The sequence below is a fragment of the Paramormyrops kingsleyae genome, chromosome 8 (assembly GCF_048594095.1).
Source record: "Paramormyrops kingsleyae isolate MSU_618 chromosome 8, PKINGS_0.4, whole genome shotgun sequence".
Lineage (NCBI taxonomy): Eukaryota > Metazoa > Chordata > Actinopteri > Osteoglossiformes > Mormyridae > Paramormyrops > Paramormyrops kingsleyae.
Window position 1 is genome coordinate 36,782,910 of NC_132804.1, and position 14,185 is coordinate 36,797,094.

Below are 14,185 nucleotides of genomic sequence, written 5' to 3' on the forward strand. Positions count from 1 at the left end.
TATATGTATATATATATGTATATATGTATTTATATGTATATGTATATATATGTATATATATATGTATATATGTATTTATATGTATATGTATATATATATGTGTATATATATGTATGTGTGTATATATATATGTATGTGTGTATACATACACAGTCCTGATCAAAAGTTTAAGATCACTTGAAAAATGGCATCTCACCTGTCTTCCTGAGAGTTGTGCCCACTCACCTCATGGAAACGCTTGCATCAAGCATGCCGTAACAAATTTTTGAAATGATCAACAATAACGGTGGAGCTACTCAGTACTGAGTTCATGTTTGGAAGTTTGATTTCTGTTTTGGGGAGGTTTACAGGTTTTTTTGGAGGTGTGGTCCTAAACTTTTGATCAGCTACATATTTATAAATGTAACATTTTCAAATTTTTAAAGACAACTCCTGCATTAAAAAATACACAAAGGAATACAAGTAACCATGTAATTGGTGGGGGAAGATTCTACAAATCATAATTCATAAGTGGAACTTGCAATAAATAAGTATTTTCAGATCCAACCAGTACTTCTACAGATTGTTAAAGCTGGTAAATGAAGGGTCAGTATGGAATAGATAGGCAGAGCCATTGACATGGCTGTTCAGGGAATACAATGCTGTTGTTTCTGACCGCACCGATTTAAATTGGAATTAGAATCCCTTCAGTTTTGTATACCCATACAACAAAAATATGATAAATATTATTTTTAAACATTAATTTGTTTTTCTATAGGAACAGGAAAGTGGTGAATTACTCTCAGTTCCAAGAATCAGATGATGGAGGTAAGCAACTTTGTAAGCACTCTATGGTCACAAAAACACTTTGAGTGAAACCTTTTGCCAAATTTGAATAACTTTTGACATTAAAGGAGATGACACTACAAAAAGACACAATTCTGACAATGGCATCGTGTTTAATTTGTTTTTTATGCTTGGTGGTGTGGAAATGGAAAGTGTTCATTTTTGCTTTCATATGACAAAGATGAAGACTACAGCAGAGAGTCTGAGAGGCCCAAGAAGATGCGTGCTTCACCCAGAGAAGTGAAATGCAAGAAGAGGTGGGGGAAGAACTCTCAGGAAGACAGGTGAGATGTCTGACCAATATGTGAGATGCCTGACCAATTGATTTAAAAGGTACCAATAGTGGCATCCAAGTGAATCAGCTGCAATGGTGTTATGTCATTCTGATTTGCCCTTCAGTATTATGACCATATAGACAGACGCAACCTTAAAAATATCATTAGAATTAACAGTATAATATGAATGCAAGTTCAGTGTCTTTCAATAGAGGCCCGAAAGTTTGTGTTGTTTTTTTGTGTGTGTGTGGTCTACATTTCTTTGTACACTCACCTAAAGGATTATTAGGAACACCATAAATGTAAGGTACTCCATGTAGGGAGCAAAAATATAAAGTACAGGTACTTTATGGGACCTACTGAAATAAAGGTAGCTGATTATGAGAAAGACCTTGGTGTGTATGTTGATGCTTCCATGTCTCATTCTCGCCAGTGCGGGGAAGCAATAAAAAAGGCCAATAGGATGTTGGGGTATATCTCCAGGTGTGTGGAGTTTAAGTCAAGGGAGGTAATGCTAAGATTATACAATTCCTTGGTGAGACCTCACCTAGAATATTGTGTACAGGTTTGGTCACCATATCTTAAAAAGGACATAGCGGCCTTAGAAAAGGTGCAGCGTAGGGCCACAAGAATGATTCCTGGTCTTAGAGGAATGTCATACGAGGAAAGGTTATTTGAGCTAAATCTGTTCAGCCTCAAGCAAAGGAGACTGAGGGGGGACATGATCCAGGTCTATAAGATTCTAACATGTTTGGATGCTGTTCAACCGAATAGTTACTTCAGCATTAGTTCAAATACAAGAACTCGTGGCCATAGGTGGAAATTAGCGGGAGAACATTTCAAACTGGATTTAAGGAAGCACTTCTTTACACAGCGTGTAGTCAGAGTATGGAATAGTCTTCCTGATAACGTAGTGCAAGCTGAATCCTTGGGTTCCTTTAAATCAGAGCTAGATAAGATTTTAACAACTCTGAGCTATTAGTTAAGTTCTCCCCAAGCGAGCTCGATGGGCCGAATGGCCTCCTCTCGTTTGTATAGTTCTTATGTTCTTATGTTCATACTAATACGGTGTTTGACCCCCTTTCGCCTTCAGAACTGCCTTAATTCTACGTGGCATTGATTCAACAAGGTGCTGAAAGCATTCTTTAGAAATGTTGCCTCATATTGATAGGATAGCATCTTGCAGTTGATGGAGATTTGTGGGATGCACATCCAGGACACGAAGCTCCCGTTCCACCACATCCCAAGGATGCTCTATTAGGTTGAGATCTGGTGACTGTGGGGGCCATTTTAGTACAGTGAACTCATTGTCATGTTCAAGAAACCAATTTGAAATGATTGGAGCTTTGTGACATGGTGCATTATCCTGCTGGAAGTAGCCATCAGAGGATGGGTACATGGTGGTCATAAAGGGATGGACATGGTCAGAAACAATGCTCAGGTAGGCCGTGGCATTTAAACGATACCCAATTGGCACTAAGGGACCTAAAGTGTGCCAAGAAAACATCCCCCACACCATTACACCACCACCACCAGCCTGCACAGTGGTAACAAGGCACGATGGATCCATGTTCTCATTCTGTTTATGCCAAATTCTCACTCTACCATTTGAATGTCTCAACAGATTTCGAGACTCATCAGACCAGGCAACATTTTTCCAGTCTTCAACTGTCCAATTTTGGTGAGCTCGTGCAAATTGTACCCTCTTTTTCCTATTTGTAGTGGAGATGAGTGGTACCCGGGTGGGGTGTTCTGCTGTTGTAGCCCATCTGCCTCAAGGTTGTGCGTGTTGTGGCTTCACAAATGCTTTGCTGCATACCTCGGTTGTAACGAGTGGTTATTTCAGTCAAAGTTGCTCTTCTATCAGCTTGAATCAGTCGGCCCATTCTCCTCTGACCTCTAGCATCAACAAGGCATTTTCGCCCACAGGACTGCCGCATACTGGATGTTTTTCCCTTTGCACACCATTCTTTGTAAACCCTAGAAATGGTTGTGCGTGAAAATCCCAGTAACTGTGCAGATTGTGAAATACTCAGACCAGCCCGTCTGGCACCAACAACCATGCCACGCTCAAAATTGCTTAAATCACCTTTCTTTCCCATTCTGACATTCAATTTGGAGTTCAGGAGATTGTCTTGACCAGTACCACACCCCTAAATGCATTGAAGCAACTGCCATGTGATTGGTTGATTAGATAATTGCATTAATGAGAAATTGAACAGGTGTTCCTAATAATCCTTTAGGTGAGTGTATATAGGTATAGGTAGTTTTATTATACATTTTCTTAATCACACAAGGATCTATTCTCCCATCAGTTTGCATAAGTTTTGAGTTACACATATTCTCCCCTCATCAGCAAAGCACAAGTCCTGGGTATAACATGAAACTACATCCGGCCCTGTGAGCAGTCCTCCAACTTCCAGGGAAAATTTGTTTTGGGTTTAGTGGCGAGATAAAACAACTCACAACCGCTCAATTAAACAAGCTAAATACTCTTCTGCTATCTGCAGGAGTAGCTTGCAGGAAGGCTGCACGCACCATGAAAGCCTTCGGGTGCCCCATCCCTGGAAGAGTCAAAACGGATGGGGAGCTAAATGGGTCAAGTCTGCTGGGGATTGGAGCTAGTGTGGTGCTGAGGTGTCGCCTGTTGCATGGCGGCGCTTGGGTCCCAGTTTGAGGCAGCCCATCCGGATAGGTGCGTGAAATGTCTTGTTTCTCCAGCAAGATGACCATCTTCCTCTCCTCTCAGGGGAGTTTCGTAAACTCTGCATTTCAGTGGTGGCACTCTATGAGATACGCAGACCAGGTAGTGGCCAGATCTCTGTAGGTGGGTATATCTACTTTTGGTCTGGTCGGTCTGTCAGCTGCCATAGCTGTTGCTGTAGTGGATCGGCTCCTTCCGATGGTGTCTGATGTCACTCCTTTCAATGAGCTTAAGAGAGATGGATGATCCCGCTTCTTTCAAAAAGATTTATGACCTAAAGGTCAAAAAGGTCACAGGTCAAAAGTTCACTGGGTGGGCGGGTTTGGGGCGGAGCCATGTGACGTCACGACTAGTGACGTTGAGAGAGGGTGTTTTTTTTTATTATTTATTTTTATTCTTAATATTTTTTTATAATTTATTATTATTTATTTATTTAAATTATTTTATTTGAATTATTTCTTATTATTCTTATTTTATTTTGAGGAGAGTGAATTGTGTACTTATGAGTGGGGTTTGTCGGAATAGCCCCATGCTATGAGGCTGACGGGGCCGAGCACGGAGCTGAGCACGGAGCTGAGCACGGAGCTGAGCACGGAGCTGAGCACGGAGCTGAGCACGGAGCTGAGCGGGTCGGTTACCTGACGAAGTGTGAGCATACGCCAGGGGTGCCTGTGGAGCGGTACCTTGGAAAGGTTCCGGTCAGTCCGGCGGAGCGTGTAATTGGGCATAATTGCGCAAGACTGAAAGAAACTCTGGGAGAATGAGAAAGTTGGAGCTAAGAATGAGAGGAGGTGGGTCTGGGAAAATGGGTCTGACGCTATCCTCCTCCAATAAACGCTTAGCAGCAGTTTGGGGGTGTGTCTGTGTGTGTGTGTGTAGTAGGGTTTTTTTTTCCTCAAACTTGTTTCAAGTTTGTGTTTTTCCTCATGCAGCCGTTATTTTACATCAGTAATTGGGCCACATCAAATTGGACATTTTGTCTTACAGTAAGTTTTGTTTGAAGTGTTGGTCTTTCTCATGCACCTTTATTGTTATGTACATCCCTGTAGGTCATCTGGGTCATCTGTAATAATTTGAGCCACACATCAAATTGGACATTTTGTCTTACAGTAAATTTTGTTTGAAGTTTTGGTTTTTCCGATACGCCCGTTATGTACATCCCCGGGTCAAGCACATCGTCATAAATACAAATATGAGTTAAAAGAAAAACACCGCGACGTATATGAAATAGACATAATTAAGAAAATTAGATAATCCTAAAACTTGACAGGCTCTATACTTCTCCTTAAAGAATCCTAAGAATAACCAGCCGCAGATATTTTTATTACGCCTAGCATGGTTGTCCTCCTTTGGTAAAGAAACACAAGTACCCCCAAGTATCATCTACGGCCTTACCTTGTGTGTCACGCCCCACCAGCAGGCCGTGGAGAATATAGGGAGCTTCGCGCGGTAGGCCCAATACTAATTTTTAAAAACACAGACATGTCTCGCACAACCGAAAGGAAACATTCAGCCTCACCGCCTAAGATTAAGGAGGAGCAGGAGGGGGTGTTGCGGCCTCCGGGGGCTCCCAAGAAGAAGATTCCTACGACGCGTAGACGGGTACCTTTGATGCAGCCGTTGGGAGACCTGAGAGTTACCTGGGAGCTGCCCAATGGGGATAAAAGTGGCCTGCCTCTTTGACAATGTTGCGAAGGAACTGCGCATCTTTCAGGTCACCGGAGACGCCGCAGACCCGGGGATAGACAACTCGCATCTGGTGAGTTTTTCCGAAACGGAATGGGGAAACTTGAAGACTTTCGTTATCTCGTTTATGAACGAGACCCCCGACTTTCAGCCGGACATTGGTAGAATGGAGATGCACTATAGAAATACTGACAATGGTAAACATCGTATCACCTTTATGAAGTGGGATGTGACCGAGGAGCTGGACAAGAGAATGCTGAATATATGGCAGCTGCCTAAATGCTGCTGTTGTGCAATGAAGATACCATACGTGATTTGGATTCGGCTGATTGAAGAAAAGAGCGGTTACTTCCAAGCGCTGTTCAAGGAGAGTCGGGAGCATAAGGAGATGCAAAAACCTACGCCGTAAGGATCACCTCCGACCGCCCGTATATAAAGTGGACGCCGTTACAACCCCTTTCACAAACATCATCATCATCATGTCAGACGACGGCGAAACCGGGGAGAATGAGGCCTTTCACCCTTCACCACCAGCAACACAGGCCTCTGATCCTGGAGAGGTCCCTGCGAGCCCACCAGCACCAGCAACGCGGACCTCTGATCCTGGAGAGCTGCCTCCGACCCCTCCACCGACACCGGCCTCTGATCCTGGAGAGGTCCCTCCGACCCCTGAGATCTGCACGCTTCTCTCAAGACCCACTTTGTGCAGAGGGATGCTCAACTGCATAAAAGCGATGATAGTGGGCCTTTTAGCCTCAGTCATCAGGAAGCATCAGCAGAAAAACTGCTACGGCTGCAAGGTGGATCATCCCAGTCAAAGACAGCACCCTTGCCTGTTTCCCGCTGGCAGGAATTACTTTTATATACACTTTGACTCTGTGCTGCGTGACCTCTGGACCGACCGACCCGCCTTGACTCACGTTCTGGCGACCCTGGGCATCCAAGCTTCTGTCGGCAGGTTGGAGGGGACCGTGGAAGCTATCTTGTACGATTTACGGGAGGCCTGCGACGGAATGCTGGAAATCAGTCGACTGGAACAGGATCTGTTTGAACAGAACCCCGCGCTTAAGCAGATCCTGGAAGAAGATCCTGACTCGTTGGGAGGCCCAAGACTAAAAAAAAAAAAAAAAAAGGCAACTTGTGATGGGGAACGGTATCAGAGGCTCCTTACGGCAGTTTATGTTAAATGTTTTTTTAGAAAAAGTTAGTCCTTTGTTGTTGCATGCTTTTGATAAAAAGAAAAGCGATTGTCAGGATAGGGATGATTATGCTTGTTGCTGCTTTCATAGACTGATATTTGAGATTGCTCAAGTCAGAGAAAATTATCAGTGGGGAATAGTTTTACTTACTCAGCTGATGGGGGAGAGAAAAGGACAATCCCCCGAAAGTCTCATACGCGTGTGTCTATCTTGTATTCCCGACGATGAATTTGACTGTAATCACATTTTTGTATTTTATGCTTTAATCGTAGATGTAGTTGCCTTTAAATTTCATAATAAGGTCTACTGTAACATCGTGGAACCGCAGCACGTGGGGGAATTTGTAGTGCCGCTCCTCAGAACCGTTAAAATAGACGGTGGGTTCGGCAACGTAGTCACTTTGCTGTTCCACAAGCTGCACTACGTACTGGTGAACAAGCAGAGCCTGCAGAATTTGCATATTGAGATAAACAACGATCAGAATACTCTGATTAATTTGTCCTACGGAAAAAAGATCGTCAAGCTACACTTTTGCCCCGTATCAAAGATCCCCGTTTAAAAAAAAAAAAAAAAGAGAGAGAGAGAAAGCGCAGGTGGTGGTGGGGGGTAGCATGGCGTACCACAATTCGCAAAGACTTATTCAGTATTACACCAGTCAGTCGGGGCATGGGCTCCCCGGTTTTGCGGGGAGCCCCGTGATGTACGGCCGTGGGTTGAGCTCCATGCTCAGTAGGAAGAGAGTCATAGGCAGCACGGTCATAAAAAACCTCGCAGCAGAGCTGTCAGGATTCCCAAGTCTCTACCTCCAAAGAGAAACAGGAAACCCCCCGGGGACATATTTTAAGGGAGAGAGCGTAAGGAAGAATGGCTCTAGCTCACCGCCTCTCGGCAGAATGCACCAAATCTGAGCTGGACCTGTTTGCCCTATGACGCAATTATCCATAGATCAGACCAATTATGTAGAAATCAACCCATTAAATTCCATTACCAATCAGGATGTTTTGGATTTCCTAATACCGGGGTCAGGCAATTTCTATCTGGACCTCAACTCTACATTGCTATATCTAAAGCTCAGGATCGTTAGGGCGGACGAAGCCCCCCCTGGTTGATGCCGACCCCTGCGGTATTATACAGTACCCCCTAAACTGTATATTCTCTCAGCTGGATGTGAGTCTGAACGACGTCCTGATCAGTACTTCGTCGGCCACGCACCCCTATAGGTCATTCATAGAGACCCTGCTCAATTTTTCTACCGTTACGCTAGAGAGTCAGTTTTAGGCAGGGCTCTGGTACAAAGACATCGGAGCCGACTTGGATAGCGTGAACATCACCCCCCAGGGCCCTAACGTGGGGTTGCAGAAGCGAGCTGCCTTCTGTAGAAACTCTCAGGAATTTTCTCTGATCGGCCCTATACAGATCTGGCAATTAAAAATGCGTCTATTTTCACGCGGCATCCTGCAATTCGGCACACGTGATCACGCGTCTCCCTGCAAGTGCTTTTTCAGATTTTTTTAAAACGTTGTTGCGCTTCATATAATATCCACCAGGTGGCGCAAGGAACAACATTCTGTAGCCAAACACCATGGCCAGCTCTAGGGGGCGCCAGCGCGGGATCTGACAGAATTCTCGCGAGACCATTTAAATAACTCCGCAAGTTTTTGTCATATACACATTTAAAAAACACCCTCAGAAACGTTCTACTTTCCAAATATATATAGGTAGAAACTAAATATATTTTTACAGCTTCGTGATACGAATAGAAAGAACAAGAGTGACTGACTTAAGCGTCTGCGTCTCGAAGCAGCTCTGATCAATTTTTTTTAGGTCTTCTTAAACTACTGCAAGATTGCAGCACACTTGACAGGATGCCAACATCTTGAAAAGATGTCACAATAAATGTTGTTAACAAAAGATTAATAGTGGAATAATAAATACACCAGAATCCTGATGCATAACATTGCTACTTTGTGGTCCGAGTTCATTTGGAACAAATTAAAATATCAATTGGAATATAGCCTGGACTATGAGTAACAAATATTGGATAAGTAATAACAATAATAAGTATACTTTTAAAATAAATATATTATTAAAAATGGCTTCTCAAATGATGAAATTTAGTCATACACTGAGCTGTTTTACTAGTAAAGAACTTTTAAACATGATAAAAATTGAAAGAAGAAAAAAAATCATGAGGGAAATTTGTATATATGAAAGTACATGCTGACATTTGCAGATGTGCCTAATTGTTAAGCATGTTTTTAAACCCTGCAACTTCTGTAACATGGTTTCCCACTCCAAATGGAGAATGACCCAACCAAAAATAATCGGTGTGCATCGTTGTCTGTGTACTTGACAACACGATTCTGTCATTAAAAACGCCCCATCTTACTTCCATGAAAAGTCATTAAAGCTAGAAAACTGAATACCGAATATGAGGCTAACTTAACCGCGGTGCAGTACCGTTGTTCGGGCTTGTTTTACTATCAGTCAAGGGCGTAGATTTGCTCTGGACATTGGTGGGGACCTATGACTCCACCCCCCCCCCCCTGCCCCACCCACCAACCCCGCCACCCCAACTCCGTCCACGGAATGCATGTTTTTTTAATATGCTGCAAAATGCAAAATCACTTTACATTAATACTAGCAATGCTTCGATTGATATTAATCCACTCGAAATGCAATTCATTAAGTTAAATTAAGGAATAGTGTAATGTCAAAACCCCACTAGCATTAACGTTAGGGTGATTTAAGGGTGATTGGGACATTTTTTTAAATTCTGCGTTATGTAATCACTCTTGCAATGAATTAAAAACATCAGCCCAATGTATGATATATTTCTGTAACCCTACAGATGTTATCTATCCATTTGTGAAAGAAATATAATTATGTCAGAAGAGAAGGTGGTGTGACATACACTTTAGTATAAACTGAGCCAAAACATTTTTTTAGGAATGTTTGGGTGATTGGGACACAGGTTTTGGGTGATTGGGACATCATGTATTATCATTAATCTACACATATTTATTCCTCATGTTAGCTGTTTGATGTGTTATAGGCCAGAATTTCATTTGTTCTGTTCATAATTAAGACTCATTTCTCTTTTCGTAGTTTTTATTACTCAATTTATTAGTCAATATGAAACAAATATGACCCCCCTAACCCCCCACATGAAAACTTTTATGTAAACCTTTGGGTGAACTTTCCCCTGGCTCATCCCCAATAAACTGTTTGTCAAACACATTTAGGCTAACTGAAGCAAAAATTTGCCTTCAATCCATCAGACCAAAAACGTTTCACTAAAGAGAACACTCTTCAGATCCAAAATTCATGAAAACTTTTAAACCAACTTGGGTGAGCTAAAAACATTTTGTGAACTGTCCTCTGGTTCGTTCCTAAAAAGTTTGTCAAACACATTTAGGCTAACTGAAGCAATTTTTTCCCATCCATTAGACCAAAAACAGACAGTCCTTGCAGGTGAAGGAGGCGTCATCATCAATGACTCCATTATCTTCGCCACAGGAGTCATGAAACCACCGCTCACAGATGACACAAGAGATCCATTCCTCGGTTTTCTTGGGGTCTTCTGTGTCCCCATATTTTTGCAAACAAACCACACATCTCTCTTCCTTTTTCTGGCCTTTTTGTTTTTTTGCTTTTTGAGTTTGAGTTAGTTTTGGTTGTTTTCCTTTTCCTTTGTTCTTACTTGCCACATATTCAAAGTGTGCATCACTTGTGAGGTGGAAGCTTGGGGGTTTTGACCGCTTACTTTTGGTAGCACGTTCGTGGATGGGTACTTCTACCAGATCAGCAAAGCGTGGGGTGCTCTGAACAGAGCTTTGAGGAGGGTTTGTAAGAGGATGTGATGAAGCATTACTTGGACATGGGCTTGGAGGAGGACTTGGGCTCTGGTTTGGAGGAAGCTGAAGGTTATTGGGGGCCTCAGGTGCTTCATTCCGTTCTGTAGTTAAACTAGGAGAGAAAAGATCTTGGTCTATGCGGGTGGGATCCAGTGGATAGATCCCACTGCCCCTAAAGCCTGCACGTGCATTCTGTGGTGTTGCTGCACTTTTCCAGGCTTTTGAGAGCATGGGCAGAAAGAGGGGTCTCTGCAGCTTCCTGCCACCACTCTCTCTGGTGTAGATCCGGCCCTCCTGGTTCCAGTAATGCTTTAAGCTTTTGAAGAATGCCCTGTCAGCTGGCTGGAGAATGTGAGTTGTATGAGGAGGGAAGCACACAACATGCACATTGTTGTCTCTCATGAGATTAAGGAACTCAATGTTGAATACATGGCTGCTGTGACCATCAAGTAGAAGCACATGTGGACGAGGATCTTCTTTAGGCAGGTGAGCTATGAACTGCTTTCCCCAGTCTAAAAACACCTCAGAGTTGATCCATCCATTGTCTGAGATTCTGACAAGGGTGTTGTTTGGTGCCCCAAAACACCATTCTGCCCGAAGCCTTTTGCCTTTAAATATGACGAGCAGTGGCCCATACTCTCCTGCTGCATTGAGACAAGCTAGCAGTGTTGTTGTTTCTCCTTTTTCATTAGCCGTGATTTCAAAGCAGGGTGATCCTACTTCAGCCACAACTCTTGAAGACAGGAAGTGGTCCTGTAGGCCCGTTTCATCACAGTTCCATATGTGTCCTGGTAGGTCCTGGATCCCGAGCTCAGAAATTATTTCACAGTAAGAAGCAAACCATTTCTGAACAGAAACAGGGTTAAAGCAGGCTGCTCGGGCAGAAGAGAGTGCCTCCGGTTTCCTCATACTGAGCCCTGGGTTTCTCCTAAGAAAGCCTTGAAACCAGTAGTGACCTGCCTTTTTAGGTGCAAGGCCTTTTATTCCATTGGCTTCTGCAAATTGGGCTGCAAGAACTTGTATCTCAGGTTTTCTCATGGGAAACCCTCTCTTGCTCAGACATTTGACTAGCTCTGATAACTGGACCTCATCTTCTTGAGGAATGCGGGACTTGCTTCCAGCAATGTGCTTGTAGCCCTTTACAACTCCTTTCACTCGCCTCTGCAAAGTTGATTTTGGGATGTTCCACACTCTGGCCAAAAACCTTAACTTGGGTTTGTTCCCTGCCTCAACTGCCTCTCTATACTCGTCAATTGCCCCCTTCATTCTCTCTTCACTCCATTTGTTGTATTTTTTGCTCTCTCCCTGTGCTCTCCCTTTTGCTCTCTTCCTAAATCTCTCTTCCTGTCTTACTGGTCCCATTCTAATCTGCAAATAGCTTAAATTGAGCAAGGCTGGTTAGGATTGTTATTTATTTTCAAGGCAAAACTTACTGTTAGATTTGGTGTGTTTATTAGGGCTAATTAGCACAGCTAGCTGTTGCACAAACCTTTGATAGCAACATGAATACGGTGTACTACTGTAAGATTTTTGTGGTTGATTAGGGGTTGCACAAATGAGGAGGCATACAGAGCATACACAATGATTTTCTATATAAAGCTTAATCTTTTTCTTGATTAGCATAGCTTTTTAGCACTGTCCCAATCACCCAAAACCATGCTGTCCCATCCACCCAAATTGCGTTTGGGTGGATGGGACAAAATAAAACCCACCTAATACTAAAAATGAAAACATGATATTAACAAACTTTTTACTAATTTTGTTGCAGTAGTACATCATATTCATGTTTCCATCAAAGGTTTCTGTTATATTTTAGATATAACAATTTTATTATGAAAACTAGCAAAAGCTTATGTCATTTCCTCACCTCATGTGCTGCAGCATCAACTTCCTGTTTGAGGCTTGCCCCGCCCAGTGAGATGATGTCACACCAATGAGGGCATGCAATATTGATTAAATAGTCTCAAAGCAAGGACTTGGCCAAAAAAACATTTATTTTCACTCATCAGGCAAAAAAATAAAATCTGTATGGCTATACTGTCCCATTCAACCTTATGTCCCAATCACCCTTAAATCACCCTAACTGTTGTCGTTACTTTGATGGACTTTGATGGATTCACTAGCGAACTTGAAATGACTTACACTTTTCTTTGAAAAAAAGCTCCTTATGTCCAGCTTCTTTTTTTTTTGCTGCCGCCATCCTCACATGTGTCACCCAACACACCTTGCACGGGGAAAAAAATCCACTGCATTTGGCGCTGCTTGTATCTGAATTCAGCCACAGCCTCTCACATGATAGCAGGGAAATGCACAGCCAATCAAAATGTTCATATGTGTTTTGGGGGCGGGAGGACTCAAGGAGAGAACGTGATTTATCCCTTTCTGCGTGTCTAGATTAATGTTGACAGCACGATTGTTTTTTTGTTTTTTTTTAAGTGGATTAAATTATTGGTGGGGACATTTCAATGGTCGGAGGATATTGGTGGGGACACATCCCCTCCGTCCACCCGAAATCTACGCCCCTGCTATCAGTACAGTCATTTCCGGGTCACGGCGTTTGTATTAAATGAAAAAAACAAAATCGGACATGAGCTCTCGTTATCCGTTTGTTCCTTTTTTGTTTTGAGAACAAAATGGGAAATCGGGAAACGAGCCATTATCCGTTTTGTCGTTTTGGTTTTGGAAACAAAAACATAAATACGAGTGGTTTTCCGTTTTTCTTGTTTTGGTTTCATATTAAAAACGGATGAATGAATGATACACGGATTCTGCTGCTTTGCCTCTTTTTCTCTACTATGAATGTGGGGATCGGTGGATTGTCATTCCCTGTTTCACTGCCAGGATTAATTGTATAGAGTGAGGGGTTTTATTATTTCTGTGTGTTTTAAGACTGTTTTTGGGTTGGGACGCCATTAGGGAGGAAGGGAACTTTGTGGTGGCATTTTGTATTGTGTGCAGCAGCAGGGCGCTGGTATGTGTGCATGGACCAGGGTACGTTTTAACCGTTTGTTTTTGTGGTATGTTTAAAACCAGAAAAAGGTTGTTTTTTCGTTTTATTCGGTTTAGGTAAAAAATCTGAAATTCAGCCTGATTTCCCATTTCCCGTTCTTACTGGCAAAAACAAATTTACCATGGGTGTGTCCGAAATCGCACACTTGCCTCAGTGCACTGAGATGTAGGGCGTAGTGCGCACTGCGCACTTCCTCCTGTAGTGCACACTACCATGGGTAAGTGCTGTCATAAATGGAATTTTGCACTTACCGGAAGTGACGGACTAGCATTTGATCGCGATTCTCCAGCGCCCCAAAATATTTGCCGTGTTTTATTTACAATGAATTTCCTTGTGGTTTTATTTGCGTGTATATAACTTATCTACGACCGCCTAACCGGCTAAAAAACTGCTAACATTTACGTGTGCAAACTCTTCTAAGCCGATATAATCGCAAACTCAAAATTATCTATAACTGTCGTCAGAGAGTGACAGGCTACACACCGAAGTATACATCAGTAAAATAATTTTATTAATGTTACATTTATATGACGCAGTTGCCTCCGAATGAGCTTGCGTGTCTGTGTTGTCCGCCATTATTTAAACTTGCCGAAAGTCCCTCCCCTTCCGCTACGTAGTCAAAATGGCGT

The 14,185-nt window shown here is 42.7% G+C and overlaps 1 protein-coding gene across 2 annotated transcripts in view; it reads left to right on the forward strand.

The window, feature by feature from the left end:
- The window catches only part of nucks1a (nuclear casein kinase and cyclin-dependent kinase substrate 1a), an 88,827-nt gene that overhangs the window by 26,720 nt on the left and 47,922 nt on the right, over nt 1-14,185 (forward strand). Inside the window, exons 2-4 of one of the 2 annotated variants that reach the window (XM_072715770.1) lie at nt 758-807; nt 1,007-1,109; nt 2,725-2,781. In XM_072715770.1, coding sequence (XP_072571871.1) covers nt 758-807; nt 1,007-1,109; nt 2,725-2,781 — 210 coding nt within the window. The remainder of the gene's footprint in view (nt 1-757; nt 808-1,006; nt 1,110-2,724; nt 2,782-14,185) is intronic. The other variant, XM_072715771.1, reaches the window with a different exon arrangement.